The sequence below is a fragment of the Gorilla gorilla genome, chromosome 2 (genome assembly GCF_029281585.2).
Source record: "Gorilla gorilla gorilla isolate KB3781 chromosome 2, NHGRI_mGorGor1-v2.1_pri, whole genome shotgun sequence".
NCBI classification, from domain to species: domain Eukaryota; kingdom Metazoa; phylum Chordata; class Mammalia; order Primates; family Hominidae; genus Gorilla; species Gorilla gorilla.
In genome coordinates, this window is record NC_086017.1 from 47539303 (window position 1) to 47562740 (window position 23438).

The 23438-nt window shown below is 42.5% G+C and overlaps 1 protein-coding gene across 1 annotated transcript in view; it reads left to right on the forward strand.

The window, feature by feature from the left end:
- The window catches only part of ITGA9 (integrin subunit alpha 9), a 371697-nt gene that overhangs the window by 184638 nt on the left and 163621 nt on the right, over positions 1-23438 (forward strand). The window contains exon 17 of the mRNA XM_004033838.5: positions 16719-16795. Within this exon, the coding sequence (XP_004033886.5) occupies positions 16719-16795 (77 nt within the window). The remainder of the gene's footprint in view (positions 1-16718; positions 16796-23438) is intronic.

Below are 23438 nucleotides of genomic sequence, written 5' to 3' on the forward strand. Positions count from 1 at the left end.
TATTTCTGAGGGCTCTGTTCTGTTCCATTGGTCTATATCTCTGTTTTGGTACCAGTACCATGCTGTTTTGGTTACTGTAGCCTTGTAGTATAGTTTGAAGTCAGGTAGCGTGATGCCTCTGGCTTTGTTCTTTTGGCTTAGGATTGACTTGGCGATGCAGGCTCTTTTTTGGTTCCATATGAACTTGAAAGTAGTTTTTTCCAATTCTGTGAAGAAAGTCATTGGTAGCTTGATGGGAATGGCATTGAATCTATAAATCACCTTGGGCAGTATGGCCATTTTCACGATATTGATTCTTCCTACCTATGAGCATGGAATGTTCTTCCGTTTGTTTGTATCCTCTTTTATTTCACTGAGCAGTGGTTTGTAGTTCTCCTTGAGGAGGTCCTTCACATCCCTTGTAAGTTGGATTCCTAGGTATTTTATTCTCTTTGAAGCAATTGTGAATGGGAGTTCACTCATGATTTGGCTCTCTGTTTGTCTATTATTGGTGTATAAGAATGCTTGTGATTTTTGTACATTGATTTTGTACCCTGAGAGTTTGCTGAAGTTGCTTATCAGCTTGAGGAGATTTGGGGCTGAGACGAAGGGGTTTTCTAGATATACAATCATGTCATCTGCAAAGAGGGACAATTTGAGAAAATTCTTGGGCCCATCCCAGACCCACTGAATCAGAAGTTGATGGGGTGGGCCCCAGCAAACTATGTTTTTGTTTTTATTTTTGTTTTTGTGTTTTGAGACAAAGAATCCTCTGTCACACAGGCTGGAGTGCAGTGACAGGAACTCGGCCCACTGTAACCTCCACCTCCCAGGTTCAAGTGATTCTCCTGCCTCAGCCTCCTGAGTAGCTAGGATTACAGGTGCACGCCACTATGCCTGGCCAATTTTTGTATTTTTAGTAGAGACAAGTTTTCACTATGTTGGCCAGGCTGGTCTTGAACTCCTGACCTCAGGTGATCTGTCCACCTTGGCCTCCCAAAGTGTTGGGATTACAGGTGTGAGCCACCGTGCCTGGCCAGCAATCCGTGTTTTAACAAGATGGCTGGGTGATTCTCATGCAGCTAAAGTATGAGAACTGATACAGTAGAGGAGTTAAACTAATAATTTGCCCATCAAAATTATGGAGGTGAAGGAGTGGGGATCATTATGTGAGATAAATTCCTGTCTATCATGGAAGGAATTTTGTAAAATAATATCTAGATCTGATAAATCAACGAGTAGTAGTATCAGCATGTTTTCTAGAGATATGGAAATAATCATCAAAAGAAACATAAACGGACATGGGTAACAATGGGTAATAATGGTTGCCCCTGGAGAGGAGGACTCAGTATGGCGAGGTATGTGGCAGGGGGTTATTATTTTTCTAACCATGTGATTCTTTGGTTGAAATTAAAATAAAAGAAAAAATTGTTCTTAGATTGGGAAGATTGTCCAGGAGCCTGAGAAAAGTTCTGGGAGAGCAGTTCTTTCTTATTGTCCTTTTCCTGATTATGGAAAAAAAAAAAAAAAAGATAATCTTCCAGATGTTGGCTCAGTTTGAGGGGGAAGAAAGATTCTGAGAGTGAGGCCCACTGCAGGAAGCAGAGCTGATCTTTAACCTGTGTATATATACACAACAGTTTGACACAGAGCATCTCACCTCTTTCATAGGAAGGAATAAATTCATCAGAACTCTCTAGGTCATGTTGCCAGATAACATTAGGGTTCCGCTACTTTAAATGCCTTGATCTCTTCACTGAGCCCATGTTGGTACCCAGTACTATACAGAAGGGTGGATCAAATCATGATGACCTTTTAGAGTTGGGGTCTGCCCCCACTGATGGCCTAATTAAAGTGGAATCGCTGCACAGACTGTGTGTGTAACATGGAGACAGTGACTAGTACATGTTAAGTACAGGCTTACTGATTAATCTGAGGCTTTTTGCTATGAGTTAGGAATGTGCAGGACAGGCAGGAGACCAAGCCTTCCCTCTGTAGGGTACATAGTCCTGGGAGAAGATGGGTTCCAGGATAGGGCTTTGGCACTAGGCTCTGGTGAGTGAATCGTGGGATTGCTGCTAATGCTGAGATTGGATTGGGATTCTGGGCGCTCTGGGGACGGTGGAGCTTGAATGCTACAAGCCTCCGTAGGACGTACAGCCTGATGGGCACACACTGCACCTTCAAAATTTAAGGAAAGCAAAGACCTGCATCTGTCTCATCAGAAAGGGGGGCATATTTGATAGCAGGAAAAAGACAACCTTTTTTTCATTAACCAGAGGAGTATTTTAAAAGACTATAAAGCTGGAAGCAATTCAATTGTGTGTCTATTTTATGTAAGACCTCGACGAAAAAATAAATCATTGCTGCCTTCAGTGGATTCACAGACAGTCCAGGAATAATTTACAAAGTGAGATTTAGATTAATGTGTAAGAATTTCACTGCAGAGGCCACTTCTGGCTGAGGAGAAGTAGGTGTTCTATGGAGAAAGGGAGAATTGGCCAGAGCCTTAAGGGTGAAGTAGGATTTGGGTCCTCAGGGAATGGAGGGGCTGATGGATGCTAAAGGTCTCTCACGTGGCTGAATATCTAGTGAGGGAAAGGGGAGAGGCCATCTGGACTGGAGATTCAGTCATGCAGTCTGAAGCCACTTGTTCACTGGCTGAGGAGTTGGATGTGATTCTACGGTGGACAGACCATGGCATCTTTTGCAGTTTGGGGAGATCGTAGATGTGCCTCAGGGAGATTGGTGTGCCTGGGCATGGGGAGGCCAGTTAAGAAAGAGCTTGTTGCAGGGGCCTTTGCAGGTGAGTCCCTGGAGAGTCTGTGTGATACCCCCAGAGAGTTGACTCCTAATTAATTGCTAGTTGGTCTCAGCTGCTGAAACAGAGGGTATGGAACTAAATGAAACAATCATGGGAAGTCCTGGCTGGTCCGTGTGCTGGGAAGGGAGCAATGCTGTCCTTGGACAGGTCACCTGAAGGTCCTTTATCCCTCCTCCTCAGCTGAGCATACCAATGGTGATGACAGAGGCCCTGTCTTCAATCCCTGTACACAGAATAGGGCTCTGAAAATTATAACTCTTCTCACGCTTCATCAGCAGGCCCCCAAAGAGACCTGGCTACAGCAGGGCTTCCAGGTCTTTCACTGCGGTAGGCAGAATGGCCCCCCAAAGATGTCCATGCCCTAATTTCTGGAGCCTGTGATTTGGGTATGTTACATGGCAAAAGGGACTTTGCAGTTGTAATTAAGGTGATGGACTTCCAAATGGGGAGAGGAGCCTGGATTTTCCAGGTGGGTCCAATCTAGTCACACGAGCCCTTAATAGCAGCAAACTTCCTCCAGCTGGAGGTGGGAGGAATGAGGTGGAATAGGAGGTCAGAGAGACTTGAAGCATGCCTTTGCTGATGTTGAAGATGGAGTGTGTGATGTGACGAGAATGTGGACAACCTTAAGGGGCTGGGAGAGGCTTCCAGGTGACTGTCTGCAAGGAAACGGGGCCTCAGTCCTACAACCACACAGAACCAGGTGCTTCCAACAACCCGAACAAAGCTGGAAGTGGATTCTCCCCCAGGGCCTCTAGATAATCGTCCAGACCAGCTGACACCTTGATTTCGGTCTGTAGAACCTGGAGCAGACCCAGACAACCCATCGACCTCTGACTTACAGAACTGTGAGATAATAGATTTGTGTTATTTTGAGCAGCTGAACTCCGGTAACTTATTACTGCAGCAATAGAAAATAATAGACACACAATACAGCCCACACCTCCAGAACCCCGGGGCTTCTTTCCTCCCTGGGCTCTCTGGGGAAGGAGCACAGGCTGTGCAGTGAGATCAGGGCCCTGGCCCAGAGCACTCACCCTTTAGAGCCTGTTTCCTCACCTGTCAGTGGGGGTGCGATCGGCTGCTCTGCCTGCCTCTGGGTGGTTGTGGGATTACATGAGGGAAATGTGAGAAGCCCGGAAATGATGAGGCAGCACTGGATCCTGCTGTTGCCTTCCTGGGAAGCCAGCTTCCTGGTGTTGTGAGGAGAGGATGAGGCCGTCATGGGAGCAGGTCTGACCTGGGCTCTGAGGAAGCAGGTGCTCTGCTGCCTTTCCACATCCTTTCCTCTGAGGGGGGTCCCGTCTCTGCAGGCCCGTGGGTGGGCTCCCCAGTGGGATGCAATGGCACCATCTTAGGCAGGAGTCCCCAACTCCTGGATCAGTACCAGTCCGGCCACACAGCGTGAGGTGGGCAGCGGGCCAGTGAGTGTTACCGCCTGAGCGCCCCTCCTGTCAGATGAGCATTAGATTCTCACAGGAACATGAACCCTACACATGTGAGGGATCTAGATTGTGCCAAAACCATCCAGCCCCCTCCACCACCCATTCATGGAAAAATTATCTTCCACAAAACTGGTCCCTGGTGCCATAAAGGTTGGAGAACACTGGTCTAAGGGTTCTGGCAGGCTCTCAGATGAACCTCTCTGGATCTTTAGGGTTTCTGGCCCTCACGTGTCAGGCCCAAAGATGCCTGTTAGTCTGTCGCAGAGGGAGAAGATCTGGGGAGGACCCATATAACCAGAACTCGGGAGCCAGCCGCACCACCATGAGCCCAGATAGCACGAGTCCCTTCTCTTTGCTCCATCTCTGCTGCCATTCCCTAGGCCAGGCCACCATCATTTGTCACCTAGACCAGGTCACATCCCTGCATAACCTCCTCCCGCTGAGGAGCTCCCTTCCCCCTCAGAAGAAAATCCAGACACATGCTAAGGCCCACGAGAGCCTGTACAATGGGGCTCCTGCCTCTCCAGCGCCACCCGCATACTGCATTCCCACCACCCTCAAACTTACCAGGCCTCTGCCTGCCTCAGGCCCTTTGCATATGCTGATACCTCATCTAGAAAGCACTTTGCCATGCTTTTCCCTTGGCCAGCTCTTCATTTTTTAGGTCTCAGCCTAAATGTTGCCTCCTCAGAGAACCATTCTCCCACTACCCTGTATTTCCTGACTCAGCTGCCTTTCTTTGTTTTGAGACAGGGTCTCATTCTGTCACTTAGGCTGGAGTGCAGTGGTGTGATCATGGCTCACTGCAGCCTCGACTTTCCAGGCTCAAGTGATCCTCCCACCTCAGCCTCCCAAGTAGCTGGGACCACTGGTGTGTGCCACCAGGCCTGGCTATTTAAAAAAAAAATTTTTTTTTCTGGACACAGGGTTTTCCCATATTGCTCAGGCTGGTCTTGAACTCCTAGGCTCAAGGAATCCTCCTGCCTCAGCCTCCCTAAGTGCTGGGATTACAGGCATGAGCCACTGTGCATGGCCTTAGCTGCCTATTTGATTCCTTCATGACATCTAACAGAACATGTTATTTCGTCTACTTGTTATTTACCTCTCTAGAATGGAAGCCCAGTGAGGGAAGGGATCTATTTTATCTTATTTGCTATTGATCCGCAACACCTGGCAGAGTACCTAGCCTATAGTGGATGCTTAGTAAATAGTAAATAGTTGAAAGAGCCCTTCTGGAAGAACACAAGGCTAGTTCCTTTGGCAAAAATTGGGCATCATATCAGAGCTTCTTCACTAGCAGATTCAGCAGAGCTATAAAATTAAAAGAAATCTGTTCTGTAATCCCTCTGGGAATTCCCCACGGGCAAGAGAGCATGATGTGTGATTTGCAGTGACATATCTATACCACGGTATGTTTGTAGTGACTACTTTTCAAAAGACAAGATGGAGGAAATACAGCTGGTGAAAGAAAAGGTGTCGGCTTTGTTGAGAAGTCTTACTTTGTTGTCTTTCAAGTGAAAAGTGAGCTATTTTAATCTAATGGTAATTTTTAACTATGTTGAAGCCATACACTTCGGGTCTCCATTGTGCTGGAAATCGTCACTACGGCTCCTCCCACCCCACACCCCTCAATGCATGCATATAGGAATATAGCTCATGCTATGGAAATCCACTGTTTGCACAGCCTGGACATTAGGTAATAGTTTCCCGGCTGAGGTGCCCAGCTGGCTTAACATGCCATTATTTACAGCTCTAAGGTTTATTTTCATTATTATATTTAAACGTCTCTGCAGAAGGAATGGAAGGCTAAGGGGTTGGGAGAGTAGAAGAGGAGAGGGAGAAGAGTCACTCCAGACGTCAGAACCAGACAGGCTCCCGAGACCGTGCAAACTGGGGGATTTCAGATTGCACACTTGGAGTCAGGGCAGCAGTTTGGCTCAGCAGGAGGGGAAAGGGGTGTTAGAGGAAAAGGCTCCTGCCCTCCAATGTTGTTTGACCCAGATCAACCCTACTCTTATGGGTATCAGCTTCTGGGTAAATACTCTTTTCAAAGAGGGCACCATGGCAGAACACATGTGAAAACCATCTAGTTTGAAGTATGTGTGGGAAAAACAACTAATTCACCCTTCTCACTGACCAGTGGAGAAGTCTGGCCTTATCTGTCTGTCTCAGGCTTCTTCTCCAAGGTTAACCCCAACGGGAAAGGAGAGGGGACTCATCAAAGGTTAGACCGTGTCCTGAAGTGACCTGTTGAATTTGCAAAACTTCTTTTTCAGTGTTATGTTTTATTTTTGCAATTTGTGGGGGGAAAATGCATTCTAGGCTTCTGAAACTCTTTTTAGAAGAAAATCATGGTTTCCTCAAACTCTTCAAGCTTATTGAGTTTTCTTCTGTATTATCCTGTCTTATTGAAAACCTTGTGCAAAAGTATGTGTGGGGTGAGAGGTGTTCAAACACACCTGGTGGACAGTGTCTGGCTGGGGAGGAAACGTTAGCCTCTCTTTTCTTATCTTATGAGATAATTTAGGAAATCAAGTACAAGGCCCTTGCTGTGTGCACTTATACCTGGAGCCTTATTTAGGGGATGTTCTTGCAGATAGATGGGGAGAAGTCTTGCTGGGATCCTTTCTGGTTTTAAGGCATTTTTTTTTCTCACTCCCAGTTGCCTGCCCATGTCTGGTTTAGCAGCTTTTAGAAACGTGGCTGGCATCCTTTTTTCTTTTCTCTGACAGCACCAGCCCCTTTTTTTGAACTTCCTAGCTGTTTTCTGCCTCTTCTGACTAATTTATAACAGCAACTAAAAAAAGAAAAATGAAACATAGAACACAAAAAATTCCAGGGTGAAAAAGGAGAATTTCTAGTCCTGGGGTGCAAAAGTCCCTAGAAGAGAGTTTTGAGCTGAAATGAAAAGTTGTGATTATAGAGAGACATGAAATGTCTCCCATAAAAGGCCACCTAGTCCCAGGCAGATCCAGGAAGAGCACTGGGCTGGGAGTCCCATGGGGCCAGGGCCTCACCAAGCAGTCAGTCCTGCTCAGTTATCACAGGGGTTGAACTGGATTGCCTAAATGATGCCTTTAGATGGATGGAACTGGAGTCCATTATCTTAAGTGAAACAACTCAGACACAGAAAGACAAATACCACATGTTCTTGTTTATAAGTGGGAGCTAAATAATGTGTCCACATAGAAGCAGATTGTGGAATGATGGACAATGGAGGGGTGGGGAGGTTGGAGCTGGGTGGATGATGGGAGGTTGCTTGTTGGGTGCAATGTGCATTGGCCCAGTGATGGTTGCACCAAAGGCCCTGACTTTGCCATGACAGAATATATCAATATGGCAAAACTGCACTTGTATCCCATGAATATGTACCATGTTTTTAAAAATGTTGCCTCTGGGCAGAGGGGATAATTCTGCAAGCTGCAGAGCCATGGAGTAAAAAAAACACCCAAGATAGCAGAACTTGTCATTTCTAGTTTTTCCACAGGACCATAAAGCAAAATTGGTGCTGGGTTTGTATTTAAAGGGAAACCAAGAGGGTTTTTTTATCCTTCCATGGTTTCAAAATCTGGAAGGACAATTTGTACAGACCCTGAGATAGAAGGAATTCCTCAGCTTTAATTTCATGAATGATTTGCCTTTTATTGATTCTTGAGGATATGAATGTTTTAGAAAGCAACAGTGTATGCCTTGATTTTAAGAGGCAATGAGCCTTTTCCTTCCTTCGTTTAGGCATGGGGCTGAATGGAGCTGAAATTCCTGCACTCTTATCACGTGCCACATGAAGGGCAGTTTTGGATTCTGGAAAAACAGCCCATTGAAACAGAATTGGGAGGGAGAAACCTCTTACACTCAGGTCATGGCATTTATATGTATACAAAAAAAAATTTAAATACTGTGCTAGGTGCTGGGGGTTATAAACATGAATTACATGATTAGAGCCTCTGGAAACTTGTGTGGGGCTATAGAAGGAACACCAGTTCAGAAATGTCACTCCTGTCATCCAGACAGGATGCTTCACCATAGGGGCAGAGACCTTCTGCTAAGTCATGCTGCATATCAAGAAATATATTGCTAGGCCAGGCATGGTGGCTCACGCGTGTAATCCCAGCAGTTTGGGAGGCTGAGGCGGGCGGATCACTTGAGATCAGGAATTAGAGACCAGCCTGGCAACATGGGGAAACCCCATCTCTACTAAAAACACAAAAATTAGCTGGGCATGGTGGTACGTGCCTGTAATCCTAGCTACTCAGGAGGCTGAGGCACGAGACTTGAACCCAGGAGGTAGAGGTTGCAGTTAGCCAAGATCGTGCCATTGCACTCCAGCTTGGGCGACAGAACAAGACTCATCTCAAAAAAAAAAATGCATTGATCAGATCAGCTTAAAAATAGCCTTCTTGTTTGCTCTTCTTGGTGTGGGATTATTCAGTCCAATTGTTCTACTTTTTTTAGGCCTCAGCATGGGATTTGGTTGTCATATCAACCCTATAAACAGTGTTGAATCCATGTCAATAATTGTATTTTTTAAAAGCAAATATCACCAAGTCCAAGAAACTGATCCTCCTCTGAACATGATAGCTGGACTAGGCTAAGAATCCTATTTCCTGTTAGATCAGAAGTGAAGATTTTCTGGTACAGATTTGGGTGGGAGAAATGAGCTACCCCTCCCAAGGCCTTAGCACCTAGATGACATCCTCTCTGAAGTCACCCTCAGCCAGGAGCAGACACTGAGCTGCTATTTCTGAATCACATGTCCCCAAAGCTGCCCTGGCCTTGGTGACCATGGCACTGTAAGAGAAGCACAGCCAGCCCCAGCGTCCTTACTCTGACTCAGAGGAAAATGCAACTTGAGCTGAATTCATTGAATTTCTTTTTTTTCCTGGCCTGAAGGAAATGAAGAAACATAGCCAAATATTCTAAAACAGGATTCAACAAACAGCCCGTAGGCCAAATCCACCACTGCCTGTTTTTGTAAATAAAGTTTTATTGGAACACGTCTATGCCCATTCCCTTATGTATTATCTATGGCTGCTTTTGCTCTACAACAGCAGAGTTGAGTAGTGTGACTGAGACCGTATAGCCTACAAGCCCAAAACATATACTGTCTCACCCTTTTCAGAAAAAGTTGCCAGCCTTGTTCTAAAAGAAGTAGAGTAAGGATTTAGTGAGAAGCTGGAGAAAATATTTTCAAAGACTACTGTATTCTCCAGGGAAACCTGAGATGAAGACCAAGGTGAGGAAGGAGCCAGCAGAGAAATCGAGTCCATGAGGCTGAGGAGGCCACTGGATGTCCAGTCTTCAGCTCTCTGAAGCCTGAGACAGGAAACAGTTGTCTCCCGAGAGAAAGGTTTGAACCTCCTTTAACTAGGGACGAATAAGAGATGATGGCTTCTTAGATCTGTTTACATTTGCTGGAAAGACTTCTTCCAGGGAAATAACTAGACAGGGCTTTGGCCAACTAGCAGGTGAAGTCTGGAGGGAGGTGGAAGAGACTGCTTCCAAGCTGCGTTCCAATTTGTCTGATTCAAGCAGCCAAGCTTGTGTTTGCCAGAGGACTTAGGGGGATGTGGATAAAATCAGGCTGAGGACTTTTTTTAAAGGCCCAAGTTGGAGCTATTGGGATTGTTCCCTCAGAGGAAAATCAGGAGTTTGGGCCATTGGCTTCATGGAGAACCTTTACTTTTTGTACTTTGTACCAAGGAGAAGTCATTTCTACTTGGTTTTTGAAACTGCATTGTCATCTAGTATTCCAAGGCTTTAGTCTGTCCACCCTCCTGCTCCAGAGAGATGCCTTTCAGTTCCTTAGGAAACAAATTGGCCATTTGCCCAAAGAGACTAATCCAGGACTAGAACACAGGCACTGAGTTTCAACCTCAGGCTCCCCAGTGCGTGACACAGGTCTCTTGATTCCATGGTGTATTGTTTTTTTACCTATTAAACAATTGCATTCCTAGCCTATGGAGGGTCTTACCTAAGCCAAGACTTTGCCAGGGATTGGATTGTGCAGCCCGTTTTTGTTCATAGCATTGCCCAAGTTAGGGAAGGCCATTAGGTTGGCTGAGTATTCTGGTATTCTATTGCTGCATAACAAACTCTGAAATTTAGTAGCTTTAAGAAACATTTATTTTGTTCATGAATTTGATTTCATTGTTTTTTAATGTATGTAAGGTATATAAAATGATGTTTTGATGTACATTTACATAGTGAAATGGTTACTATGGTCAAGCAAATGAACATATCCATTGCCTAACATAGTTTTTTTTTTTTGATAGTTAAGAGCACTTGGAATCTACTTTATTGTCAAATTTCCAGTATATAATACAATATTGTCAACATAGTCATCATGCTATACATTCAATCTCTAAATTTTTTCATTCTACCTAACCAAAACTTTGTACCTTTGACCAACATCTCCCCATTGCCCACTCCCTACCCCCTCCCCGACCCCTGGTAACTACCAGAGTTTCACTTTCTGGTTCTGTGTATTTAACTTGTTTAGATTCCGCAGTAAGTGAGATCATACAATATTTTTCTTTCTTTTTGTGACTTGTTTCACTTAGCATAATGTCCTCCAGTTTCATCCATGTTATCAAAAATGGCAGGATCTCCTTTTTAAAGGCTGAATAATATTCCATTGTGTGTTTATATATGTGTATATATATATGTGTGTGTGTGTGTGTGTGTAGTATATATACATATATACACACCACAATTTCTTTATCCATTCACCTGTTGACAAACACTTAGGTTGATTCCATGTCTTAGCTGTTGTGAATGATGCTGCAATGAACATGGAAATGCAAATATTTCTATGAGGTACTGATTTCATTCTCTTTGAGTATATACCCAGAAGAGGAATTGCAGGGTCATATAGTAGTTCTATTTTTAATTTTTTTGAGGAACCTCCATACTTTTTTCATAATGGCTGTACCAATTTACATTCCTACCAACAATGTATAAGGGTTCCCTTTTCTCCATGCCCTCACTAATACTTTTTATCTCTTGTCGTTTTTATAGTAGCCATCCTAACTGTTGTGAGGTGATATTTCATTGTGACTTCGATTTGAATTTCCCTGATGATTAGTGATGTGGATATTTCAGCAGAAACCTTGCAGGTCAGAAGAGAGTGGGGTGATATATTCAAAGTATTGATGGAAACAGTGCCTCATACCTGTAATCACAACACTTTGGGAGGCTGAAGCAGGAAGATCACTTGAGCCTAGGAGTTTGAGACTAGCCTGGGCAACATAATGAGACCTTGTCTTTACAAAAAATAAACAGAAAATTATCCGGGCATGGTGGCATGTGGCTGTAGTCCCAGCTACTTGGGAGGCTGAGGTAGGAGGATCGCTTGAGCCCAGGAGGTAGAGGCTGCAGTGAGCCAAGATGATGCCACTGCACTGCAGCCTGGGTGACAGAGTGAGACCCTGTCTCTAATAAATTAATAAAATAAAATTTAAAAACCCTACTAGCCAACAATACTATACCCAGTAAACCTGTGCTTCTCAAGTTGAAATGAAAGGACACTAAATAGCACAAGAGAGCATAATAAAGAAGGAAACTCGTTGGTAAAGGTAAGTATATGGACAAAATCAGAACACTATATTACTATAAAGGTGATGAGTAAATAGCTTTTATGTCTATGAAGAAAGTTAAAAGACAAAAGTATTTTAAAAACCATTATAAGTATTAACTAAATTATGTTAATGGGTACATAATATAAATAGATATAAACTGAGGCATCAATAACATGTAACATGGGGGGAGCAGAGGGAAAATCAGAGTTTTTATGCAAGTAAAGTTACATTGTGAACTTATAACAGACTGTTACAAATTATTTCGTGTAAGCTCCTGGTAACCACCAAGAAAATACCTATGGAAGTTATATATAAAAAAAAGAAAGGAATCAAAACCTATCGATACAAAAAAAAAAAAAAGAAACAAAACAAAAGAAAACCTCAAGGGAGAAAAAGAGGGACAAAAGAACAAGACACGTAGAAAATAGTTACCAAAATGGCAATAGTAAATCTGTCTCTGTATTTACTTTAAATGTAAAAAGACTAACCTTCCCAATAAAAAGATACAGCGTGACTGAATAGATTATTAAAAAAAAAACAACAACCAGGATCAAACTGTATGCTGTCTACAAGAAGCTCACTTTTAGATTCAAGGACACACAGAGAGATGGAAAAAGGTAGTCCATGCAAATGCCAACCAAAAGAAAGCAGGAGTGGTTAATACTTATATCAACAAAACAGACTTTAATTCAAAAACTGTCTCTAGAGACAAAGGTCATTTCTTAATGACAAAGGGTCAATTCAACAGGAAGACATAACAATTATAAATGCACCCAGCATCAGAGCACCTAAGTATATACAACACTGACAGATCTGCAAGGAGAAATTGATAGCACTATAATAATAGGAGATTTCAGTACCCCACTCTCAATAATGGATAGGACATCTAGACAGAAAATCAGTAAAGAAGCAGTAGACTTGAACAATTGGACCTGTATAACAAATGGACCTAGCTGGCATATACAGAACTGTTCACCCAACAGTGGAAGAACATTCATTTTTCTCAAGTAGCCATGGAACATTCTCCAGGATAGATCACATATTAGGTCACAAAACAAATCTTACCAAATTTCAGATCGAAATCATACCAAGTATCTTTTCCAACCACAATGGAATGAAACTAGAAATCAGTAACAGCAAGAAAATGGGAAAATTGTTTGTGAATTCATTTGTGAATTTGCAATTTGGCAGAGCTTGATCAACACAGCTCTCTGTTCCATATAATGTCTATCAGCTGGGGCAACTCAATGGGATTGGAGGACATCTCTGAGGTTTTCACTGTCATGGTGACTCATGTGGCCTGCAAGTTGATGTGGCAGTCAGTGTCTCCTGTGAGCCTCTGCATGGACAGCTTGTGTTTCTTGCAGAGTGGCTAAATTCTAAGAACAAATGCCCCAAGAAAATTAGGAGGAAGCTCTATTGCTTTTTATGACCTAGTCTCAGAAGTCACATAGTCACTTCCACTGTAGCCAAAAGTCCACCGAGATTCCAGGTAAGGGAGCATTAGACCCCACCTCTCTATGGGAATAGTTTCAAAGTCATATTGTAAGGAGTGCCATCATCGAGATATTGTTGCATTGATTTTTGGAAAATAATTTACCTGCACAGAGGTAAATTCACATCAATTCTTTGTCTCCTTATTTCACCATCCATTAATGTTTGTTTGTTTGTTTGTTTGTTTGTTTGTTTGTTTTGAGATGGAGTTTTGTTCTTATTGCCCAGGCTGGAGTGCAATGGTTGGTCTCGGCTCACTGCACCCTCTCTCTCCTGGGTTCAAGCAGTTCTCCTGCCTCAGCCTCCCAAGTAGCTGGGATTACAGGCACCCACCACCACACCCGGCTAATTTTTGTATTTTTAGTAGAGACAGGGTTTCACCAAGTTGGCCAGGCTGGTCTCAAACTCCTGACTTCAGGTAATCACCCGCCTCAGCCTCCCAAAGTGCTGGGATTACAGGTGTGAGCCACCATGCCTGGCCCCACCATCCACACCCAGCCCCACCATCCATTAATTAAGCTTCATGGTATTCACTCAGCCACACTGTTGTCGCTCTCATTTGCCAATGTAAATAGTGATGCACAGTGCCTAAGACAAAATCGCTATCACTGCAAGCTCCTACCCCTGGCTAAGTGCTAATCTGGATTTATGGGACAGTGACGAGTGCTATTATTTTCATTTTATAAATGAGGAAACTGAGTCCTGGAGGGAAGAAAAGTCAATTTTCTTAATGTAATACAATTAAAATAGGATTAAACTTTGAATTTCCTTATTTCTTAACTAGTATTTTATCTTTCCATGATTGTGCTTAATTTTATCTGATCAGTACAAGCACTCGTAAGCTGTAGGGATATGTGTGTACATGTGCATGTGTGTATATGTCAAACTCAGTGCTTGCCTTTGTTGGATGGAAATTCAGCAGCACTGGAGGACTAGACAGCTAGAGAAGCCAGTTTCAGGGACAGGAAATAGTAGAGTTCAAGGAAAAGTTAGGACAAGGAAAATGAGTCTTTACCTCATTTACCTCATTGGTTGGAAAGCAACCAATTCCTCGTGAGAAGTCTTTGCATCTCACATGGCTAAGGGACAGTACTTTGGTTAGGAGCCTGGAGCTTTGGTTTTGATGAACAGTGTGCTGGTATTGGCTCTAAGCTGGGGCATCCACCATTTGGCTCCCCATGTGAGTGGTCACTCTGTCTCTCAGAGCGATGTGTGGTCTTTCGGTGTTGATAAAGCAGCAACTACATGCCAGGCCCTAAGGGCAGGCACAGAGGCAAGCAAGACCAGTACACTGCCCTCTGCAATCCTCTTGGGACATCATTTTAGCAGGGGAGACTACCATTGAACATGTAATGATAAAATTGATTAGTTACGATTGAGATGAGCAGTAGGAGGAAAAAGTATGTGGAACTGTGAGAGCTCACGATGGGCCTGAACTTACCCAGGGACTCAGAGAAGTGGTCTGGATTTGCTTGTTGAAGGATGAGAGGACATGTACTAGGTGAACCAGCTGGAGGAATCTGGGGATCCACTTGTGGGGAGGCCCTGGGTGGGAAGTTGTAAGGACAACCAGAGTGATAGCTGGCATGAGAAAGCCAGGGTGACAGAGGTGAGGAGGGCACGTGCCAGATCTGGCAGCCTGCATGTCACCAGATGGATTTGGGTCACATCCTGTTCTTCCGTTCTCACCTCTTTCACCTCCATCTCCACCTCCACCTCTACCCCTTCACCCCTCCATGCCTCACAAAGTTGGACTGTCTTGCCTGTGAGACAGGAAAGGCATGTGTGATGAGGGGACTGTACCCTAGGGGCCAGTCCAGGTTTTGTGAGACCTGAGGCTTATATAATAGAGGGTGGGGTCTTGAAGGAAAAAAAAAAAAAGGTGAAATTATGAAGACAAAGTTTGTGCAAGGCTTCCCTAGGGGCCATGTCAGCTGGGGACCTCTAAGCTGAAGTTTCACTAGTGTGGTGGGGAAGCTCCCTTTGGCACCTTCCCTCTGTCCTCAAAGCTCATAAAGCCCACCTTTCATCTTGCCTGAGACGTTCATGCCATCCTTACACCCACTTCCTCCTGTTTTCTTCTTAGTTAAGATGGCAAAGAGCAAATATATTGAAATTTCCTGGAAATTTGGCTCTCTCCTTGACCCCAGTAGTGTCCAAAAGAACACAGGAATTTCCTCTTTTTGTCCAAGACTTCCATGATATTTTCCCTGATAATCAAGGAAGGGAGTGTTGGCTGGGACACTTTTTTCTTTTGGAAATGTGGCAGGGGAATATGAATTTCCATAGGCGAAATTACTCTGTCTGGTCGAGTCTAGACTGTTCGTTGGCCAGCACGTTTGCTGGCACCCACACTGACACTCTGAGGTGCTGCCTGGACTTGTTCTCTGGGCAGAGAAGAAATAACCTGGAACTACATTTTGGGGAAAAAACTCATGAACATGAGCAGTGACAAGGAAGAAGTTTAATAATGAGTAAATTACAACTAAAAGTTGTCAACAGGCTCTTCTCTCCAAATTCCACTGAAATGAGCAAAGCCATCTAACAGTAGTGAAGAGTCTCTGTCATCTGGAACTTAGGGAAGCTACTGTCCATAGATCTGAAATGTCAGAGAGGTTGAGACAGATTGAGGGGTAGACTAACAAGCCCTCCGTGGACCGTAGAAGAAAGCCCTAACCCCTCTCCAAATGCTGCTGCTGATCTCCTGGCAAGCCTCCACAGATAGGCCCAGGCCCAGCCAGCAAGCTCTCTGGAAATATTTGGGTTTTGGCATGCCAAGCCTTGGCCCCAGCAAGGGCTGGGTGGGGCTTTGGCTGTTGAGGCCCAGTCTTGGTTAGAGAAAAGGCAGTGTCCCTGTTAACTGCTGGCTGCCCCACCAACAAACTGGAAAGAATCTCCCCCACTCTGTTGTGATTCCCTCAGCCTGATGGCCTAATTGCCTTTTCCTTTTCCTGTTGATACTGACAATTCAATACAGTCCCATTGCTCAGGCAGAACCTATTTCATATGTAAATTTCCTGCATCCCCAAGACAGAGCAAATAGGGGGAAATGACCAAACTATAATCTGAAAGACAGTCTCACACCAGCAAAGACTGAAAGGACATCCACCACCACGTACCTCTCTTGAAAAAACTGCTTGGAGAAGCGCTTCAGTAGACTAGGGAATGAATCAAATAAGTAATGCACTGACAAAATCAAAACCACAGTTGACTTAGGCTTCCTTGGAGCTTGGAAGAACCCCTTCCCACGCTGGAGGGCTGGCTTTTTGGAGGTGGGAGTAGAAGCCCTGAGGGGCTCAGGGGAAGCATTCCCACTGATTTGCAAGAAAGGAATTGGCCACTGTGTACTCGTTTGCCACTCAATCCTGCCCTAACCTTCCTCTCCTGTCTTTCTCACAGACTGTTTTTGAAAGGAATTGCCGTTCAGAGGACTGTGCCGCAGACCTGCAGCTTCGGGGTAAACTGCTGCTCTCTAGGTATGCCGGTGTTTCCTTCAGAGCGTTGTTCTCAGGCTCCTTTTTCTTGACCCCAGGTCCCAAACCTGAATGTGCAGATTTCCCCACTGAAGAGGATAAACAGAGTTGATGGGTTACAGTAATATTCTGTGGTTTTAAAAAAATGTATGTTACAAAATAATTATAACAAAAGCTTTGTTGGGAAGATTGTTTAGGTTTTGTTTTTGTTTTGATTACAATTCCACATATCTCACAATGTAGCTTGTATTTCTAATTTCTATGAGTATTTGGGGGGTGGCTATTTTATGCTTGCTGATTGTATTAAGTTGAATCATATGAAATTGCCAATATTTGACCTTTTGGACAATTTCATATGATTCATCCTATTATTAAATAAAGGTTTATGCCCTCCTGCCTACACACACACACACACACACACACACACACACACACACACACTAGTGTATGTTTTAACGACAAGTAACATTTCTGTGGCAGGAGAGGGCTGAAGGAGAGGGGCAGGCTGCCCTGATCCAAGTGAGCAGATAGTCTCCTTATTGTTTCAGGGTTTCCTCCCGCACTACGTGAATCCCCCAAGGCTAAAGGTGAACCGTACAGCAGCCTTCTGTTTCCTCTTTGCCAACCTTTTATTTTAGACTTCATTTAGGATGAAGGTGCTGGTCCTGATCATTTAGCCTCATTTCACAGAATGGCTTCCTTTTGAAACAATTCCTTCTGAAAGACTGTTTTAGCCTTGGGGCCAGAAACCCCTCTATTAGTTTTATTACCATTTCTGAAAAACAGTCACTAGTTTTGGTAGTTATTTTTCAAAATGCATAGTGTATCCCTTACTTAAAACTATGAGAGTTAAGTTTGGATGAAATGACATGAATATACTATTACGAACCAGTGCCTACACTAGGACATTTTTTTTATTGTTATACTTTAAGTTCCAGGATACATGTGCAGAACGTGCAGGTTTGTTACATAGGTATACACATGCCATGGTGGTTTGCTGCACCCATCAGCCTGTCATCTACATTAGGTATTTCTCCTAATGCTATCCCTCCCCTAACCCCCCACCCCTGACAGGCCCCGGTGTGTGATATTCCCCTCCCTGTGTCCCTGTGTTGTCATTGTTCAACTCCCACTTATGACTAAGAACATGCAGCTTTGGTTTTCTGTTCTTGTGTTAGTTTGCTGAGAATGATGGTTTACAGCTTCATCCATGTCCCTGCAAAGGACATGAACTCATCCTTTTTTATGGCTGCATAGTGTTCTATGGTGTATCTGTGCCACATTTTCTTTATCCAGTCTATCATTGATGGGCATTTGGGTTGGTTCCAAGTCTTTGCTATTGTAAAGAGTGCTGCAATAAACATATGTGTGCATGTGTCTTTACAGTAGAATGATTCATAATCCTTTGGGTATATATACCCAGTAATGGGATGGCTGGGTCAAATGGTATTTCTGGTTCTAGATCCTTGAGGAATTGCCACACTGTTTTCCACAATGGTTGAACTAATTTACACTCCCACCAACAGTGTAAAAGCATTCCTATTTCTCCACATCGTCTCCAGCACCTGTTGTTTTCTTGACTTTTTAATGATTGCCATTCTAACTGGCGTGACATGGTATCTCATTGTGGTTTTGATTTGCATTTCTGTAATGACCAATGATGATGAGCATTTTTTCTTATATTTGTTGGCCACATAAATGTCTTCTTTTGAGAAGTGTCTGTTCATATCTTTCGCCTACTTTTTGATGGGGTTGTTTTTTTTCTTGTAAATTTGTTTTAGTTCTTTGTAGATTCTGGATATTAGCCCTTTGTCAGATGGATAGATTGCAAAAATTTTCTCCCATTCTGTAGGTTGCCTGTTCACTCTGATGATAGTTTCTTTTGCTGTGCAGAAGCTCTTTAGTTTAGTTAGATCCCATTTATCAATTCTGGCTTTTGTTGCCATTGCTTTTGGTGTTTTAGTCATGAAGTCTTTGCCCATGCCTGTGTCCTGAATGGTATTGCCTAGGTTTTCTTCTAGGGTTTTTATGGTTTTAGGTCTTACGTTTAACTCTTTAATCCATCTTGAGTTAATTTTTGTATAAGGTGTAAGGAATGGGTCCAGTTTCAGTTTTCTGCATATGGCTAACCAGTTTTCCCAACACCATTTATTAAATAGGGAATCCTTTCCCCATTGCTTGTTTTTGTCAGGTTTGTCAAAGATCAGATGGTTGTAGATGTGTGGTGTTATTTCTGGGCCTCTGTTCTGTTCCATTGGTCTATATCTCTGTTTTGGTACCAGTACCATGCTGTTTTGGTTACTGTGGCCTTGTAGTATAGTTTGAAGTCAGGTAGCATGATGCCTCCAGCTTTGTTCTTTTGGCTTAGGATTGCCTTGGCTATAGGGATTCTTTTTTGGTTCCATATGAAATTTAAAGTAGTTTTTTCTAATTCCATGAAGAAAGTCAGTTATAGCTTGATGGGGATTGTATTGACTCTATAAATTACTTTGAGCAGTATGGCCATTTTCACGATATTGATTCTTTGTTTCCATGAGCACAGACTGTTTTTTCATTTGTTTGTGTCCTCCCTTATTTCCTTGAGCAGTGGTTTGTAGTTCTCCTTGAAGAGGTCCTTCACATCCCTTGTAAGTTGGATTCCTAGGTATTTTATTCTGTTTGTAGCAATTGTGAATGGGAGTTCACTCATGATTTGGCTCTCTGTTTGTCTGTTATTGGTGTATAGGAATGCTTGTGATTTTTGCACATTGATTTTGTATCCTGAGACTGCTGAAGTTGCTTATCAGCTTCAGGAGATTTTGGGCTGAGACGATGGGGTTTTCTAAATATACAATCATGTTGTCTGCAAACAGAGACAATTTGACTTCCTCTCTTCCTATTTGAATACCCTTTTTTTCCTTCTCTTGCCTGATTGCCCTGGCCAGAACTTCCAATACTATGTTGAATAGGAGTGATGAGCGAGGGCATCCTTGTCTTGTGCTGGTTTTCAAAGGGAATGCTTCCAGCTTTTGCTCATTCAGTATGATATTGGCTGTGGGTTTGTCATAAACAGCTCTTATTTTTTTGAGATACGTTCCATCAATACCTGGTTTATTGAGAGTTTTAACATGAAGGGGTGTTGAATTTTGTTGAAGCCCTTTTCTGCATCTATTGAGATAATCATGTATTTTTTTGTCATTGGTTCTGTTTATGTGATGGATTATGTTTATTGATTTGCATATGTTGAACCAGCCTTGCATCCCAGGGATGAAGCTGACTTGATTGTGGTGGATAAACTTTTTGATGTGCGGCTGGATTCAGTTTGCCAGTATTTTATTGAGGATTTTAGCATTGATGTTCATCAGGGATATTGACCTGAAATTTTCTTTTTTCGTTGTGTCTCTGCCAGGTTTTGGTATTAGGATGATGCTGGCCTCATAAAATGAGTTAGGGAGGAGTCCCTCTTTTTCTATTGAATGGAATAGTTTCAGAAGGAATGATACCAGATCCTCTTTGTACCTCTGGTAGAATTCAGTTGTGAATCTGCCTGGTCCTGGGCTTTTTTTGGTTGGTAGGCTATTAATTACTACCTCAATTTTAGAACTTGTTTTTGGTCTACTCAGGGATTCGACTTCTTCCTGGTTTAGTCTTGGGAGGGTGTATGTGTCCAGGAATTTATCCATTTCTTCTAGATTTTCTAGTTTATTTGCATAGAGGTGTTTATAGTATTCTCTGATGGTAGTTTGTATTTCTGTAGGATCGGTAGTAATATCCCCTTTATCATTTTTTGTTGTTTCTGTTTGATTCTTCTCTGTTTTCTTCTTTATTAGTGTGGCTAGTGGTCTCTTTTGTTGATCTTTTCAAAAAAAAAAAAAAAAACCAGCTCCTGGATTTGTTTATTTTTTTTGAAGGGTTTTTCATGTCTCTATCTCCTTCAGTTCTGTTCTGATCTTAGTTATTTCTTGTCTTCTGCCAGCTTTTGAATTTGTTTGCTCTTGCTTCTCTAGTTCTTTTAATTATGAAGTTAGGGTGTCAATTTTAGATCTTTCCTGCTTTCTCCTGTGGGCATTTAGTGCTATAAATTTTCCTCTAAACACTGCTTTAGGTGTGTCCCAGCGATTCTGGTATGTTGTGTCTTTGTTCTCATTGGTTTCAAAGAACTTATTTATTTCTGCCTTAATTTCATTATTTACCCAGTAGTCATTCAGGAGGAGGTTGTTCAGTTTCCATGTAGTTGTGCAGTTTTGAGTGAGTTTCTTAATCTTGAGTTCTAATTTGATTTCACTGTGGTCTGAGAGACTGTTATGATTTCTGTTCTTTTGCATTTGCTGAGGAGTGTTTTACTTCCAAATACGTGGTCAATTTTAGAATAAGTGTGATGAGGTACTGAGAAGAATGTATATTCTGCTGATTTGGGGTGGAAAGTTCTGTAGATGTCTATTAGGTCTGCTTGGTACAGAGCTGAGTCCAAGTCCTGAATATCCTTGTTAATTTTCTGTCTCATGATCTAATATTTGACAGTGGAGTGTTAAAGTCTCCCACTATTATTGTGTGGGAGTCTAAGTCTCTTTGTAGGTCTCTAAGAACTTGCTTTATGAATCTGTGTGCTCCTGTATTGGGTGCATATATATTTATGATAGTTAGCTCTTCTTGTTGCATGATCCCTTCACCATTATGTAATGCCATTCTTTATCTTTTTTTGATCTTTGTTGATTTAAAGTCTGTTTTATCAGAGACTAGGATTGCAACCCCTACTCTCTTTTGCTTTCCATTTGCTTGGTAAATATTCTACCATCCCTTTATTTTGAGCCTATATGTGTCTTTGCACATGAAATGGGTCTCCTGAATACAGCACACTGATGGGTCTTGACTCTTCATCCAATTTGCCAGTCTGTGTCTTTTAATTGGGTCATTTAGCCCGTTTACATTTAAGGTTAATATTGTTATGTGTGAATTTGACCCTTTCATTATGATGCTAGCCGATTATTTTCTCATTAGTTGATGCAGTTTCTTCATAGTGTTGATGGTCTTTACAATTTGGCATGTTTTTGCAGTGGCTGGTACTGGTTTTTCCTTTCCATGTTTAGTGCCTCCTTCGGGAGCTCTTGTAAGGCAGGCCTGGTGGTGACAAAATCTCAGAGCATTTGCTTCTCTGTAAAAAAGTTTCTTCTTCGCTTATGAAGCTTAGTTTGGCTGGATATGAAATTCTGGTTTGAAAATTCTTTAAGAATGTTGAATATTGGCCCCCACTCTCTTCTGGCTTGTAGGGTTTCTGCAGAAAGATTCACTGTTAGTCTGATGGGCTTCCCTTTGTGGGTAACCCAATCTTTCTCTCTGGCTGCCCTTAACATTTTTTCCTTCATTTCAACCTTGGTGAATCTGATGATTATGTGTCTTGGGGTTGGTCTTCCTGAGGAGTATCTCAGTAGTGTTCTCTGTATTTCCTGAATTTGAATGTTAGCCTATCTTTCTAGGTTGGGGAAGTTCTCCTGGATAATATCCTGAAGAGTGTTTTCCAACTTGGTTCCATTCTTCTCATCACTTTCAGATACACCAATCAAATGTAGGTTTGGTCTTTTCACTTAGTCCCATTATTTCTTGGAGGCTTTGTCATTTCTTTTCATTCTTTTTTCTCTAATCTTGTCCTCATGCTTTATTTCATTAAGTTGATTTTCAATCTCTGATATCCTTTCTTCTGCTTGATCGATTTGGTTGTTGATACTTGTGTATGCTTCATGAAGTTCTCGTGCTGTGTTTGTCAGCTCCATTGGGTCATTTATGTTCTTCTCTAAACTGGTTATTTTAGTTTGCAATTTCTCTAGCCTTTTTTCAAGGTTCTTAGCATCCTTGAATTGGGGTAGAACATGCTCCTTTAGCTCAGAGGAGTTTGTTATTACCCACCTTCTGAAGCTTACTTCTGTCAATTCATCAGACTCATTCTCCATCCAGTTTTGTTCCCTTGCTGGTAAGGAGTTGTGATCCTTTGGAGGAGAAGAGGCATTCTGATTTTTGGAATTTTCAACCTTTTTGTGCTAGTTTTTCCTCATCTTCATGGATTTATCTACCTTTGGTCTTTATGTTGGTGACTTTCAGATGGGGTTTCTGTATGGACGTACACTAGTACATTTTAACTTATGATGGTACATGATCTTTCATTCATCAAAGGAAAGTAATACTAAGATTCCTTTTCTTCAGTTTGAGTTTACTGGAGGAAGATGATGTAACACACACACACACACACACACACACACACACACACACACACACACACACAAATAGTCCTCCAAACCACTTAAATATTAATTAGCATTACTTTTACTTAGGGCAGTAGTGGTAGATTAAAATAGCACACGTTTTGCCAAGCTTACCAAATTACTTAAAACTCATGGCATGGATATTAGAATTGTTTCACATTAGTATGAAGGACCTCCTGGGATTATTAGAGGAACTGACTTTAAAGAAGTTTCATAAATTTGCAGCTCATTAATTTTAATTTTAAATAGGCCTTCCACAAAGTGTTTTAGGGAAAAAATAACAAGAAACAAAAATATATGGATTTGTTTTGTCTTGAGGCAGACTGGAAATGCTGGAAATTTATTTTGGATCATAGAAAAACTTCATGTGGTGGGAAAATGTTCACTTGCTCCAAGGTCAGGTATTAAGTTAG